Consider the following 15,305-nt stretch of genomic DNA (forward strand, 5'->3'; position numbering starts at 1 on the left):
GCCTCTGCTGGGACAGGGAACAGAAGGATGCGGAGACCCTGAAGATGCTTCTGGACAGTTGTCTAAGGTTGGGACAGTGGCAGGAGATACCATTCACCCAGAATCTCCAGGACAAGAGATCAGCCTGGCAGTTACATGTGTTTTGTTTCAAACTGGTTGCCAGGTTGGAAAGACCGATGACATCAGAGATTCCGACCTTCCTGATTGGAAGGATTGGACTCCGTGGGCACCTGGAGTTCAGTTGGACAACAGTATTTTCTCAGAGCTGTTCCCCACTCCTGACTTCTCCTAGCCTTGAGAATTGATAAGATACTCTTCTGGATCCTAGCAGTGTCCAGAAGAAGGCCATGGACAGAGCAGAGACTAGGTTCCGTGAGAGGGGACAGATTATGGGAAAGATCATGACCAGCCGTCAACCGCATCCCCAGGATGAGCAGAGCCCCCAGCGGAGCACCTCGGGGTACCCCCTCCAGGAGGTGGTGGATGACGAATTGTCGGGACCATCAGGTGAGGGAACTGGAGGAAGAAGAGGTGGGATAGGATTGACTAAGACGAAGGAAGGGGGCCGGGTGCAGTGGCTCACGCCTGTAACCCCAACACTTTCGGAGGCCGAGGCAGGCAGATCACCTGAGGTCAGGAGCTCAAGGCCAGCCTGGCCAACATGGTGAAACCCCATCTCTACTAAAAGTATAAAAATTAGCCAGGTGGTAGTGGTGCGCACCTGTAATCCCAGCTGCTCGGGAGGCTGAGACAGGAGAATCACTTGAGCCTGGGAGGAAGAGGTTGCAGTGAGCCGAGATCGCGCTACTGCACTCCAGTCTGGGTGAGAGAGACGCTGTCTCAAAAAAAAAAAAAAAAAGAAGGGTCAGCGGTCAGGAAGGAGAACCTGAGGAGGGTGTGTGGAAAGAATGGAGAAATTCAGGCTGGGTGCAGTGGCTCACACCTGTAATCCCAGAACTTTGGGAGGCCAGGGCAGGTGGATCACTTGAGGCCAGGAGTTTGAGACCAGCCTGGCCAACATGGTGAAACCCTGTCTCCACTAAAAGTACAAAATTGAGCTGGGCATTATGGCAGGCACCTGTAAACCTATAATCCCAGCTACCTGAGAGGCTGAGGCAGGAGAATAACTGGAATCTGGGAGATGGAGGTTGCAGTGAGCTGAGATTGCACTGCTGCACTGCAGCCTGGGCAACAAAGCAAGATTCTGTCTCAAAACAAAACAAGAAAGGAGGGACTCAGAGAGCCAGGAACCAGGGAAGGACATGAGGCGGTGTTCTGGGGACAGAAAGACGGAAGAATGGGGAGGGGAAGGAGTGGCACTTGGGGTTGAGCAGAGGAGAAAGTCAGAAAGGTGGCTTAGAGAAGTCAGCAGTCTGCGAGGCTGGGGAGGATGGAGAGTGGTTTGGGGTTTTGGGTCGGGGTCTAAGTTGATCAGATGCAGAAGCATTACACGGTGGCCTGGTTTCTTTACTCAGCCCCTGGGGTAGATCCCATCCCCCCATGTAGGTCCCTTTGCTGGAAAAAGAAGAGGCAGTGGTCAGACGAATCTGAGGAGGAGCCAGAGAAGGAGCTCGCCCTTGAGCCTGAGGAGACCTGGGTGGTGGAGACGCTGTGTGGCCTCAAGACGAAGCTCAAGCGAAAGCAAGTGTTGCCCGTGCTCCCTGAGCACCACGAGGCCTTCAACAGGCTGCTTGGTAGGAGGACACCCCAGAGAGCACCTCCAATCCTGTTCTCCTAAAAAAGAGCAAACTTCCAAAAACCACACTTTTCCAATGGGAAAAATATGCCCCCAGTGGGTGAGCTTTCCATGCGGGAGGAGTCTGAAGTGATCACTCATGAGGGACACTTAGGAGACGACAGAGGATTAGGCTAGACTTGATAAAGGTTGGCGCTTGGGATAAGAAAGCTTGGTTTCGGGCCACGCATGGTGGCTCACGCCTGAGAGCTCAGCATGTTGGGAGGCTGAGCCAAGAGGATTGCTTGAACTCAGAACTTTGAGGCTGCAGTGAGCTATGACTACACCCCTGCACTCCAGCCTGGGTGACAGAGCAAAACCCTACGTCAAAAGAAAAACTAAGGCCGCGTGTGGTAGCTCATGCCTGTAATCCCATTACTTTGGGAGGCTGAGATGGGTGGATCACATGAGGTCAGTTGTTCGAGACCAACCAGACCAATATAGCGAAACCTCCTTTATACTAACAATACAAAAATTAGCCAGGCGTGATGGTGCGTGCCTGTAATCCCAGCTACTCAGGAGGCTGAGACAGGATAATCACTTGAACCCGGGAGGCAGAGGTTGCTTTGAGGCAAGATAGCACCACTGCATTCCATTCTGGGTGAGACAGTGAGACCCTATCTCAAAAAAAAAAAAAAAAAAAAGAAGGAAGGGCCCAGAAGTCAGGAAGGAGCATGTGAGGAGGGTGTGTGGGAAGAATAGAGGTACTGAGGCAGGGTGCAGTGGCTTACACCTGTAATCCCATCACTTTGGGAGGCCAGGCATGCAGATCACTTGAGGCCAGGAGTTGGAGACCAGCCTGGCCAACATGGTGAAACCCTGTCTCTTCTAGAAGTACAAAAATGAGCTGGGTGTTCTGGCAGGCACCTGTAATCCCAGCTACTTGGGAGGCTTAGGCAGGAGAATCACTGGAACCCGGGAGGCGGAGGGTGCAGTGAGCCGAGATCGCACCATTACACTCCAGCCTAGGCCACAAAGCAAGACTGCATCTCAAAAAAAAAAAAAAGGGACTCAGAGCCAGGGACCAGGGAAGGACATGAGGACATGAGGAAGTGTTCTGAGGACAGAGAAATGGGAGAATGGGGAGGAGAAGGAGTGGCACATGGAGCTCAGCAGAGGAGACAGACACAAGGAAAGATGGCTTGGAGAAGCCAGCAGTCTGCGAGGCTGGGGAGGATGGACAGTGGTTTGGGGTTTTCGGTCGGGATCTAAGGTCATCAACTGCAGAAGCATTACACCGTGGCCTGGTTTCTTTACTCAGCCCCTGGGGTAGATCCCAGCCCCCCATGTAGGTCCCTTTGCTGGAAAAGGAAGAGGGAGTGGTCGGAAGAATCTGAGGAGTCGTCATCGGAGGAGCCACAGAAGGAGCTTGCCCCGAGCCTGAGGAGACCTGGGTGGCGGACACGCTGTGTGGCCTCAAGATGAAGCTCAAGCGAAAGCGAGTGTCGCTCGTGCTCCCTGAGCACCACGAGGCCTTCAACAGGCTGCTTGGTAGGAGAACACCCCAGAGAGCACCTCCAATCCTGTTCTCCTAAAAAAGAGCAAACTTCCAATAACCACACTTTTCCAATGGGAAAAATATGTCCCCCCTACTGGGTGAGGTCTCCATGCGGGAGGACTCTGAAGTGATCACTCATGAGGGACACTTAGGAGACGATAGAGGATTAGGCTAGACTTGACAAAGGTTGGCGCTTGGGATAAGAAAGCTTGGTTTCGGGCCAGGCGTGGTGGCTCACGCCTGAGATCCCAGCACCTTGGGAGGCTGAGACAAGAGGATTGGTTGAACTCAGGACTTTGAGGCTGCAGTGAGCTATGACTGTACCACTGCACTCCAGCCTGGGTGACAGAGCAAAACCCTGTCTCAAAAGAAAAACCAAGGCGGGGCACAGTAGCTCATGTATGTAATCCCAGCTACTCAGGAGGCTGAGACAGGAGAATCGCTTAAACCCGGGAGGCAGAGGTTGCAGTGAGCTGAGATTGCATCACTGCATTCCAGCCTGGCCCACACAGCGAGACTCTGTCTCAAAATTAATTAATTAATAAAGAAAAATAAAAATCAAATAAAGAAAAACAAAATCAATAAAGTGGTTTCAGCTGTGCCCTCTGAAAATGTCTCTTACAGACTTTTCTAAACCTAAGTGTCTCCATCCATAGTGGGGGATACCAAGGCCATGGTCACACCCTGATGTGACTGTCTCATGAAGAAATGATGGGAATTCCTTTATGACTCTGCAGTGGTCCCTCCGTGTCTGCTGGAGGCAGTCCTGGCTGATTCCCAGCTCTACATCCTATAGATTCTCACACCCACGGCCTCCTTCGGCCTCTTCTCAGGGGAATGATTCTCAGAGCAGGAGACCCTCTCCCTTGCCCAGTGAAACTCATTTTCCCCTCTCCCATCCACCTCACCCGTGGCCACAATCCTGAAACTTCCCCCCGGGAGGCACACTTCTCCTCGCTGCTCTGCTGCTCCCACGGAAACCCTGTCCTGTTTCTCACACTGACATCTGCTCTCTAATCACAGAGGATACTGTCATTCAAAGATTCCTGGCCTGGGACAAAGATCTGAGGGCGTCGGACAAGGTAAGGTTGTTCTCTATGTAACTGTGTTCCTGTTCCAATGCACGGCTGGGGGGAGGGCGCAGCTTCCAAACCCACAGTTCTCCCTCCACCACCTCCCACCAGATGCTCCTACAGTCTTTTTTTTTTTTTTTTTTTGTGAGACAGAGTCTTGCTCTGTTGCCCAGGCTGGAGGGCAGTGTCTCGATCTTGCCTCACTGCAGCCGACGCCTCCTGGGTTCAAGCAATTCTCCTGCCTCAGCCTGCAAGCAGCTGGGATTACAGACATGAACCACCAGGCCTGGCTAATTTTTGTGTTTTTAGTAGACGGGGTTTTGCCACGTTGGCCAGGTTGGTCCCAAACAACTGACCTCAGGTGATCCACCTGCCTTGGCCTCCCAAAGTGCTGAGATTACAGACGTCAGCCACTGTGCCCGACCAGCTCCCATGGTCTTGAGTCTTGGCACCCACACATTCTTTTTTTTTCTGAGACAGAGTCTAGCTCTGCTCCCCAGGATGGAGTGCAGTGGCATGATCGTAGCTCATTGCAGCCTCTAACTCCTGGGCTCAAGCAATCTTCTTTCCTCAGCCTCCTGAGGAGCTGGGACTAGGCACATGCCACCATGCTCAACTAATTTTTGAAATCTTTGTAGAAACAGGGTTTCTCTATGTCGCCCAGATTGTTCGCGAACTGTTGGGCTCACGTGATCCTCCTGTCTCCACCTCTCAAAGTACTGGGATCACAGGCTTGAGCTGCCACTCCCACCTATTCTTGGTCTTTTCATGATTTGTCAGCATCTCCCTCAGGACTCTGCTGGTCTCTTGCGGAGTGAATGAATGGCCCCTGCCTCTCCTACGAGTCCTGTGGGATCTGAGCCCTGGGGCAGTCTGGCCGCAGCCCTGAAACTCCTGGCCCCTCTACTCTCAGCTCTTTGGGACAGTTCTCTGCCTGGCACACAAAAGGCCCTCCTGACACCAGCCGACCTAGACCCACCCCCTCCAAAGATCCCATCGGAGCCCATCATCCTGGGAGCATCACCGAAAACCCTTCCTCCGGCTTCTCGGATTTGCATCCGACCTTCGAATACCCCTCCACCCCGCAATTTCCACATGAGCACAGTCACCCCAACACTGAGGTCCCTTCTCTGATGGGCAGCCCCTCCCCAGACCCTCATTCCCCCTCTCCACAATCTTCCTCTTCCAAGATGTGACCTCTCCCTCTCTGTGTTCCTTTCTCTCCATCAGTATCTCCTGGCTATGGTCATAGCGTATTTTAGCCGGGCCGGCCTCCTCTCCTGGCAGTACCAACGCATTCATTTCTTCCTGGCTCTGTGAGTGGTTTGCTGCCTCCTATCCCTCAATATCCAACACCCTGGGATAGCGGGGGAAGTGGGATTCCAGCCTTTCATTTATTCTTTCACCTATTTGTCCTCTTTACTCTGTGTACAAAACAGGGAGGATTATACTATCATAGACTGTTGTTTCTAAAAAGAAACTCAGGCTGGGCGCGGTGGCTTATGCCTGTAATCCCAGCACTTTGGGAGGCCGAGGCAGGGGGATCACCTGAGGCCAGGAGTTCGAGACCAGCCTGGCCAACATGGCCAAACCCGTCTCTACTAAAAATAGGAAAATTAGCTGGGCATGGTGGTGTGCACCTGTAATCCCAGCTACTCGGGAGGCTGAGGCAAGAGAACCCCTTGAACCCAGGAGGTGGAGGTTGCAGTAAGCTAAGGTTGAGCCACTGCACTCCAGCCTGGGTGACAGAGCGAGACTTTTTCTCAAAAAAAAAAAAAAAAAAAAAAAAAAAAAAGCCCAAAAAACAAACTCCGCCAGTGTACAAATAAAAGAATAAAACAAAAGGAACCATAAACCGCTCCTAAGGGAAAAAGAAAAGGAGTGGAGGAGCGGACACGACGCTTCCCCCAGCAAGCAGACGTTTCTAGTTCTTCTCTCTCTCTCCTACTTACATCAACCACAAACGCCATCAACCTCCTCCGGGTTCCCATGACAGAGGTCACGGTTCAGGTCCCCCTCGCATCACTCGAATCCACTGTCAAATGCTCCCTGCTGGGGTCTCCTGGAGTCTCTCCCCAAGCCAGGGGGCTTTCTAGTGCAGCCTGAGCATCTTTCCAAAGCACGACAACCTCACTGTCCACCTGAACAACTTCCTTAGCTGATGTCTTTCTCTATTGAGGCCAGGGTCCACAGTGCCAATTCCACCCTCTCTACAATCTCTACAAGCACACTGGCTCGCCATCTTGGGGTTTCCTGGCGTGGCTTCACTGCCCCTTCCAAATGCCCTCCACTCGACTTTGTGTTTTCTGTCTGGGTGTCCTGCATACACGTGATTCTGAAGGGAAGGACCCATTCCTTGAAGTCAGTTCACCCCACAGCCTCTGTGATGCCTTCCCTCATCTTCCAACTTCTGCATGCCCGTAGCTCTCCAATTACATCCTGGACACTGGGATTAGGTCATCTGCCCTGATTACTCCCAGTCCCATTAGACTAGATGCCTGTAGAAGGCAGGGTCCTGGCAAAATATCAATGTATACAATTTCTTTTATTTTTTTGAGACAGACTTGCCCTGTCCCCCAAGCTGGAGTGCAGTGGTGAGATCATAGCTCACTGCAGCCTTCATATTCTGGGCTCAAGCGATCCTCCCACCTCAGCTTCTTGATTAGCCCCAACTACAGGGCTGTGCCACCACACCAGGACAGTTTATTTATTTATTTGTTGAGACAGAGTCTTGCTCTGCCTCTCAGGCTGGAATGGAGTGGCCCAATCTCAACTCACTGCAACCTCCACCTCCTGGGTTCACACAATTCTTATGCTTAAGCCTCCTGAGTAGCTAGGACTAAGGGGTGTGCCACCGCAACAGGCTGATTTTTGTATTTTTAGTAGAGACGGGGTTTCTCCATGTTGACCAGGCTGGTCTCCAACTCCTGGTCTCAAGCGATCCACCTGCTTCAGCCTTCGAAAGTGCTAGGATTACAGGCACGAGCCACCACGTCCGGCATATTTCTTATATTTTTAAGAGAGACAAGTGTCTTGCTATATTGCCCAGGCCCGTCTCAAACTCCTGGCCTCAAGTGATCCTCCTCCTTCGGTCTCCAAATGTGCTGAGATTCCAGGCATAAGGCACCATTCTTGGCCACCAGTTCGGTTTTTGTCTCCATCCTGAAGGAGTGGGAGACACCCTTGATCAGGTCTCTGTCCAGCAGAGCCCTCCTGAGGAAGGCGTGGCTCTCTGCAGGGTGGGTGCCAGTCCTGAGCTAGGGACGGTCGCCTGCCCTCCTCTCTGGGAAGCTGACCTCAGACGGAAGTCTCTCCTGGTGGTGCCCCTGAGCAGTAACCTGATTTCTGTCCCCAGATACCTGGCCAATGACATGGAGGAGGACGACGAGGCCCCCAAACAAAACATCATCTACTTCCTGTACGGGAAGACCCGCTCTCACATACCCTTGTTCCATAAGCGTCGGTCCCAGTTATGCCGTTCCATGAACTGGAGGGCCAGGAAGAACCGCTCTCAGATAGCCTTGTTCCAGGAGCTTCGGTTCCAGTTCTTCTGTTCCATGCGCTGCAGGGCTTGGGTTTCCCCGGAGGAGTTGGAGGAGGTGGGTGGGGCCTGGGGAGGTTGGGAGGAATCGGGTGGGCTGGAGGCTGGACAAGGGGAGAGACAGGTATCCTGGCGAGTCCCCATCTTCTCAAAGGGCGTTTGTTTTTCCAGATCCAGGCTTATGACCCAGAACACTGGGTGTGGGCACGAGATCGCGCCCGCCTTTCCTAGAGAGCTCCAGGGACCGTGCAGGCCTGAGGTCATCGGCCTGAGAGAAGGTACATCTGCATCCTCTGGGGTAAAGGCAGAATATTGGGGTCTACTTCAGAAATCCGAGGAACCCAATTGCTTGATCCGGCTTCAAGCCTGGGCAACGTGGCGAGATCCCCCCTCCACAAAAATACAAAAATTAGCCAGGCAATGTGGGAGGCATGTCTACTCCCAACTACTCAGGAGGCTGAGGCGGGAGGATCGCTGGAGCCTGGGAGGTTGGGGCTGCAGGGAGCCCTGATCCTGCCACTGCACTCCAGCCTGGGTGACAGAGTAAGACCTTGCCTCAAAAATGATCATAAATACTGAGTTCGGGGAGGTTCATTATGATTGATGCACTTGAGGTACCGATTTGGGTCGAGGGTTCAGTGAAGCTTTGGTTTACATCTTGCGCAGCTAACACGTTGAGCACAGAGCATGAGACTTCGTCATGAGGAGGTAGGATTATGGATTAGGCTTCTGGACTCGTGGTTCGCGATGTTGTCACATTAGAAACAGATCTAGCATGATTACAAGTTTAGATCTTAAGTGACACAAAAGGCCCCAGCTGTGATGAAGTCCAAAGCCACATTCTCTGAGAATACCCTACTCCCTGGGAAGACCCACCCAAAGTCCTTGCTATGAAGCAGATCACTGGGGCTGACCTTGGGTGTATTAAGTGAGTTTTGGAGTCATGGTCACCAAAGCGTGAGTATCACAGTTGAACATGATAGTTCAGAAGCAGGGTATAGAATGAAAAGCAGGAGATAAAATTTCATTTCTCAATTGCTCTGAACTCTAGTTAGACTTGACATGGGACGTGAATAACCTTCCTGTCTAGAGAGCTGCCTCCTTGAAGTGTGACATCGTCTCTCTCACTTCCAGAACACTGTGCCCAAGGGAGATGTGGATTTTCAGCAGGAACTTTATTCCAATGCTAATGGCAGACACCAGGAAGGAGGAGAGGAGCCATTTGTGAAGATCATCTAGAAGAACCTGGACCGTTCTTGGTGGAGCTGAATACAGTGATCACGTTGTCCTCCTAGGAGCAGCGGTGGGGGTCGGGGGTGGGGTACTTCTAGGAGTCCTTGGAGAAAAGAAAGAAACTAGGAGTGTTTCCAGTTCCACCCTTTCCTGCGGCACCACCTCCCTTTTTATATTGCTGAATTCCAACCTCCCTGGGGCAGAACCTGGAGGCCCTGTTTCTTACAGACTTGGTTGCCACAGTCCAGGAGCATTTGAAGGCACAGTGCAGGGGCTCAGATCGGCACAGAATTCTTTGTGAAATATCAGTGCCATAGACTGTAACAGATAGCTTCAATCACACTATGCATTTATTGGTTTGTTTGGAAAATGTTGGCCATTGAATTATTAATAGGTTTATTTCAAATAGTTTGGAAATTGTTGTACTTTTGAAAACATGCTGTTCCTGTAGTTTGTTGATGAGAGTTAAAGCTGTTATATATACATAAAGATAATTTTCTTTTCATTTTTAAGAATTCTTTTTATCCTAAATATTTTATTATCTTTAAATTTTTTTCTGTATTATTATATGTGCTCCTGAAGCGAGCACTCTTTTTATCTATGATACTTCCATAATAATCTCTTCTATTTATAGCTATTGGTAGTTCCCCTAAATTCTCATGATAGAAATTTTTATTTGCTGTTTAGCTTTGACTCAATTGTGAGAATTCAGTTGTGATTTTTAACATGTCTCAGATATACACACTAACATGTCAAATATATACTACTTTATTGGTTTATTTTGAAAAACATAGGCATTGAATTATTTAAATATTATTTTATTAAATATTTATTAAATATATTAAATATATTTATTTATTTAAATATTATTAAATATTATTTTAAACATTTTGGAAATACTGGTATTTTTGAATAGACGCTGTTTCTATAAAGTTGTGTGATGGGTGTTATAACTGTTATATACACATAAATAAAATTTTGTTTTTCTTTTTAAGAGAGGATTATTTTTATCCTAAATCTTTTACCTTTCAATCTTTGTATCTATTATTACACGTGCTGCTGAAGGGAGCATGGTTTTTATCTATGATACTTAGTTAACATACATATTACATTTATAGCTATGTAGTAGTTCCCCTAAATTCTTGTAAAAATAAATTTTATTTGATATTTAGTGTATGTTTGAAATGTGAGAATTCAGATGTAATTTTTTACCTTGTACTGGCATGTTTGTATGTTACTTTAAAGAGGATGTGTGTTCTAAAAGAGGGCATGAGCTGTGTGTTTTCAAGAGAACAATGCAGTGCGACTCTTGGGGAAACATAATAAAGATGAACTTTTCTCACCTTCACAGTGAGTGTGATCACATTGGTCTGGATTGATTATTTGCTGTCAAGTGATATTTTTCCTTAATGGGGTTGTGGTTATTTGAACATATTTATTAGGTCTGGAAGATAATCCTGTGTTGTTTTTTATGTAGAAAAAAACATAAGGCTGGGTGCAGTGCTCACACCTACAATCCCAGCAGTTTTGGAGGTCATGGTGGAAGGATCACTTGAGGCCAGGAGTTTGAGGCCAGCCTCAGCAACATAGCATCTACATCTATTTTTAATTTTTATTTTCTAAAGTAAAACAATAGAAGAGAAGGCTGATCTTAAGCTACAGGGTTGTTTTGTATGTTTGTTTGTTTTGGAGACAGAGCAAGACTCTGTCTCCCAGGCTGGAGTGCAGTGGTACAACCTCAGCTCCCTGCAACTTTCACCTCCAGGGTCAAGTGAATTCTCCTGCCTCAGCCTCCCAAAGTAGCTGGGACTATAGGCACCCGCCTGTATGTCTGACTGACTTTTGTAAAAATAGTAGAGACAAGGTTTCACCATGTTGGCCAGGCTGGTCTTGAACTCCTGACTTCAAGTGACCCACCCACCTCGGCCTCCCAAAGTGCTGGGATTACAGGCATGAGCTACTGCGCCCAGACGCCAAGCTAGAGTTTTAAGGCAGGAAATGAGAGAAAGATATTGAGAGAGGAAAACCAGGTGGTAAGAAAACTCTAAAGGTGGCCGGGCATGGTGGCTCATGCCCGTGATCCCAGCAGGAGTTTGAGACCAGCCTGGCCAACATGGTGAAACCCTGTCTCTACTAAAACTACAAAAATTAGGCAGACGTGGTGGTGCACGCCTGTAATCCCAGCTATTTGGGAGGCTGAGGCAGGAGAATCACTAGCAAGAGATTGCGTCTCCCCACTCCCTCTCCAAAAAAAAGGAAAGTTCCTGCAGCAGTTCAAGCTGTGAAAGGCAGGCCCTCTGCCATGCAATTCTTTCTGTTTTTTCTTTTTTATTTTTGGAGTCGGGGTCTGGCGCTGTCACCCAGACTGGGGTGCGGTGGTGTGGTCATAGCTCACTGCGGCCTCCGACTCAAGCTCTAGCGATCCTCTTACCTTGCCTTTCAAATTGCTGGGATTATAAGCAGGAGCCATTGCATCTGGCCTGTGTGACACAATTCTTTTTTTTTTTTTTTTTTTTTTTTGAGATGGAATCTCGCTCTGTCACCCAGGCTGGAGTGCGGCGGCGCCCTCTTGGCTCACTGCAAGCTCCGCCTCCTGGGTTCACGCCATTTTCCTGCCTCAGCCTCCCGAGTAGCTGGGACTACAGGCACCCGCCACCATGCCTAGCTAATTTTTTGTATTTTTAGTAGAGACGGGGTTTCACTGTGTTATCCAGGATGGTCTCAATCTCCTGACCTCGTGATCTGCCCGCTTCGGCCTCCCAAAGTGCTGGGATTACGGGCATGAGCCACCATGCCCGGCTTGTGTGATGCAATTCTGATGTCAACTCTCTGATGTTACCTCAAACGCCACAGGTTAAGGCCACCAGCCCCCAACAGGCTGCCCTCACTTTAGATGCAGCTGCAGGCTTGGGTGTCCTCAGACCACAGGTACTTCTCACCAACTGGCTGCAAATTTGGAGGTTCCCACCATGCCTTCAAGTTTGATAATTCACTATAACAACTCACAGAACTCAGAAAAGCATGAAACTTTCTTTCTCCCTTTTTTTTTTTTTTTGAGATGGAGTCCTGCTCTGTCACCCAGGCTGTAGTACAGTGGCCACCACCCTTGGCTAATTTTTGTATTTGTATTAGACATGGAGTTTCGCCACGTTGGCCAGGCTGGTCTTGAACTCCTGACCTCAGGTGATCCGCCCACCTTGGCCTCCCAAAGTGCTGGCATTACAGGCATAGCCACCATGCCCGGCCGACTTCTAGAGTTTCAATAACAGAGATGTGGTTCAAGAAAAAAAGGGAGACATGTTTTGTAGATGGCAGGAGCTTCATGAAAAGAAGCCAGTGAAGGGCAGGGTGTGTAGCTGTCTACCTACGGAAACCAGCCAGGAGCCTCCCAGCAGGGACTTCAGCGCAGACGGCTGGGAAAATCTGCATTAACCTGAGCTCTGGACCTAAGAGAGGACAAGGCCTTGACTGTTTCTACAGACTCAAAAGACGCAATCTTTGTGGTCCATGCCCACGGTGTGATCTGGAAAACAGAGGGCCTTCTAAATGCCAACAGCAAGGAAATCAAATGTGCAACAAACAGAAATACCGGCATTGATGTGGGCCATGGAGAGGCCTAAACAGATGACTGCAGTCCACTGCCAAGGTCATCAAAGGGGTGACTCTGAAATAATAAATTTCAGATGCCATGGCCCAAATAGCTGCACAAGGTGGGGAAGTCCTCCACATGCCTCTGCTTCCTTCAGTACCTCTTTATGAAATAAGCCGAAGTACTTCCCTGGAGAATTTCCTTTTTCTTTGTTTCTTTTGAGAAGGAGTCTTGCTCTGTCACCCAGGCTAGAGTGCAGTGGCGCGATCTCGGCTCACTGCAACCTCTCCCTCCCGGATTTCAGCAATTCTCCTGCATCAGACTTCTGAGTAGCTGAGATTACAGGTGCGTGCCACCATGCCCAACTAATATTTGTATTTTTAGTAGAGACAGGATTTCACCATCTATGCCAGGCTGGTCTTGAACTTCTGACCTCGTGATCCACCTGTCTTGGCCTCCCAAAGTGCTGGGATTGCAGGCGTGAGCCACTGCACCCGGACTCCTTTTTTTATTTTTTGAGATGAAGTTTCACTCTTGTTGCCCACGCTGGAGTGCAATGGCGAGATCTCAGCTCACTGCCAGCTCCTCCTCCCAGGTTCAAGCGATTATCCTGCCTCAGCCTCTCGAGTAGCTGGGATTACAGGCACCACCCAACACCAAACCCAGCTAACATTTTGTATTTTTAGTAGAGATGGGATGTCACCATGTTGGCCAGGATGGTCTTGAACCCCTGACCTCTAATGATCCACCTGAATTGGTCTCCCAAAATGCTGGGATTACAGGCGTGAGCCACTGCGCCCAGCCCCTCCCATACCTCTTTTGGCCAAGGCAGTACAATTCAGAAGAATCTTGCCAGGGAAGACTGGTAAATGGACATCAATGTGATGCCGATGGCTCCTTGTGGATTTAGATACCTCCTAGTGCTTATTGATACCTTTACCAGTTACACGGGGGCTTTTCCATGCCAGACTGAAAACGCAGGAGGTCAGTGATCGACCCTCAACTATTTACTAGCAGAACACTGAGGGGACTGTGCGGTCACCAATACCTCCTATTGCACTTGGATAAACACCTCCCAGGAAATAGAGATGAATAGAAAGGAAATAGTTAAACAAGCAGAATGGCTGCATTCCTTCAACCAGAAGAGTCCATTAGTCTGTTTTCATACTGCTATAAAGAACTACCAGAAACTGGGTAATTTACAAAGAAAAGAGGTTTCATTGACTCACAGTTCTGTAGGCTGTACAGGAAGCGTGGCTGGAGAGGCCTCAGGAAACTGACAATTATGGCAGAAGGCGAAGGGGAAGCAAGCACGTCTGGCCATGGTGGAGCAGGAGAGACAGAGAGAGTGAAGCCAGAGGTGCTGCATGCTTTTAAACAACCAGATCCCATGAGCGCTCACTCACTGTCAAGAGAACAGGAAGGGGGAAGTCAGCCCCCATGAGCCAATCACCTCCCACCAGGTCCCTCCTCAACACTGGGAATTACAATTTGACTTGAGATTTGGGTGGGGATACAGAGCCGAACCATATCAAGCGTAGTTCAACCACTGAGATTAATTGATTGCTTGACTGAGATGGTGTCCCGCTCTGTTACCTAAGCTGGAGTGCAGTGGCACATTCTCGGCTTACTGCAACTTCCGCCTCCCGGGTTCAAGCAATTCTCCTGCCTCAGCCTCCCAAGTAGCTGGGACTACAGCACATGCCACTATGCCTGGCTAATTTTTGTATTTTTAGTAGAGATGGGGCTTCACCATGTTTGCCAGGCTGGTCTTGAACTCCTGACCTCGTGATCACCCTGCCTCAGCTTTTCTTTTGTTGGTATTACAGGTGTGAGCCACCGCACCCGGCCAACCACTGAGATTTAGAAGGCAGTCGAGTCCACTATACCACACCTCACCTGGTTTCTTCCTCTATTGGGGTCCCTCGTGGCCACTGTTCTGTCACTTTTTGGTCCTATTTATTTAAATGGATGGTGAGCTGTTGGTCCTCCAGGCTCCAACACTTCCACCTTCAGCTTGTATTACAACAATACCAGCCTTTCAAGCTACTCCAGGTGACCCCAGAACCCATTTGAACTCAGAAGCCCACTCACTTTAGGGGACTCAGTGCCCCTGGTCAGCATGAAGTCGATGCAGAAGCATGACCTCCATCCCTAATCCCTCAAGAATGAGCAGAAGGTGTCAGCAGGAGGGTGGGGGTGCGGTTTGTAAATCTGTAACTGCATCAGACCAAATCTAGTTCAACTTTTTTTTTTTGACGGAGTTTCACTCTTCACCCAGGCTGGAGTGCAATGGCATGATCTCAGCTCACTGCAACCTCCCCCTACTAGGATCAAGTGATTCTGCAGCCTCAGCCTCCCAAGTAGCTGGGATTACAAGGGTGCACCACCACGCCTGGCTAATATTTATATTTTTAGTAGAGACGGGGTTTCACCATTTTGGCCAGGCTGGTCTTGACCTCCTGACCTCCACGTGCCTTGGCCTCCCAAAGTGCTGGGACTACAGGCGTGAGTCACTGCACCCGGCTTAGTTCAACTTCTATGTAATGAAGTTGTCAGCTGTTTTTCAGTTGTCATGGACCTGCAGGTTGAAGGTCATGTACCCTGTGCATGCCCAGGTTAACCAAGTGTGCCAC

General features: G+C 49.5%; 1 protein-coding gene and 1 long non-coding RNA gene across 2 annotated transcripts; one reads left to right on the top strand and one right to left on the bottom strand.

Moving 5' to 3' along the window:
• Positions 1-347: 347 nt before the first annotated feature.
• LOC100590139 (putative speedy protein E7) lies at positions 348-8,078 on the top strand. Its single transcript, XM_030808334.1, is given in 8 exon segments — positions 348-507; positions 1,476-1,694; positions 2,997-3,104; positions 3,107-3,226; positions 4,257-4,315; positions 5,537-5,622; positions 7,662-7,905; positions 8,019-8,078. Coding segments are annotated over 8 exon segments (1,056 nt in total).
• Positions 8,079-9,003: 925 nt separating this feature from the next.
• Positions 9,004-13,987, bottom strand: LOC115833624. Its single transcript, XR_004029010.1, has 2 exons — positions 13,899-13,987; positions 9,004-9,183 (listed from the first exon to the last, which is right to left on the bottom strand). It is a non-coding gene; the product is annotated as an uncharacterized LOC115833624 (long non-coding RNA).
• Positions 13,988-15,305: the final 1,318 nt, after the last annotated feature.

Source organism: Nomascus leucogenys, unplaced genomic scaffold, assembly GCF_006542625.1.
Source record: "Nomascus leucogenys isolate Asia unplaced genomic scaffold, Asia_NLE_v1 Super-Scaffold_349, whole genome shotgun sequence".
Classification (NCBI taxonomy): domain Eukaryota; kingdom Metazoa; phylum Chordata; class Mammalia; order Primates; family Hylobatidae; genus Nomascus; species Nomascus leucogenys.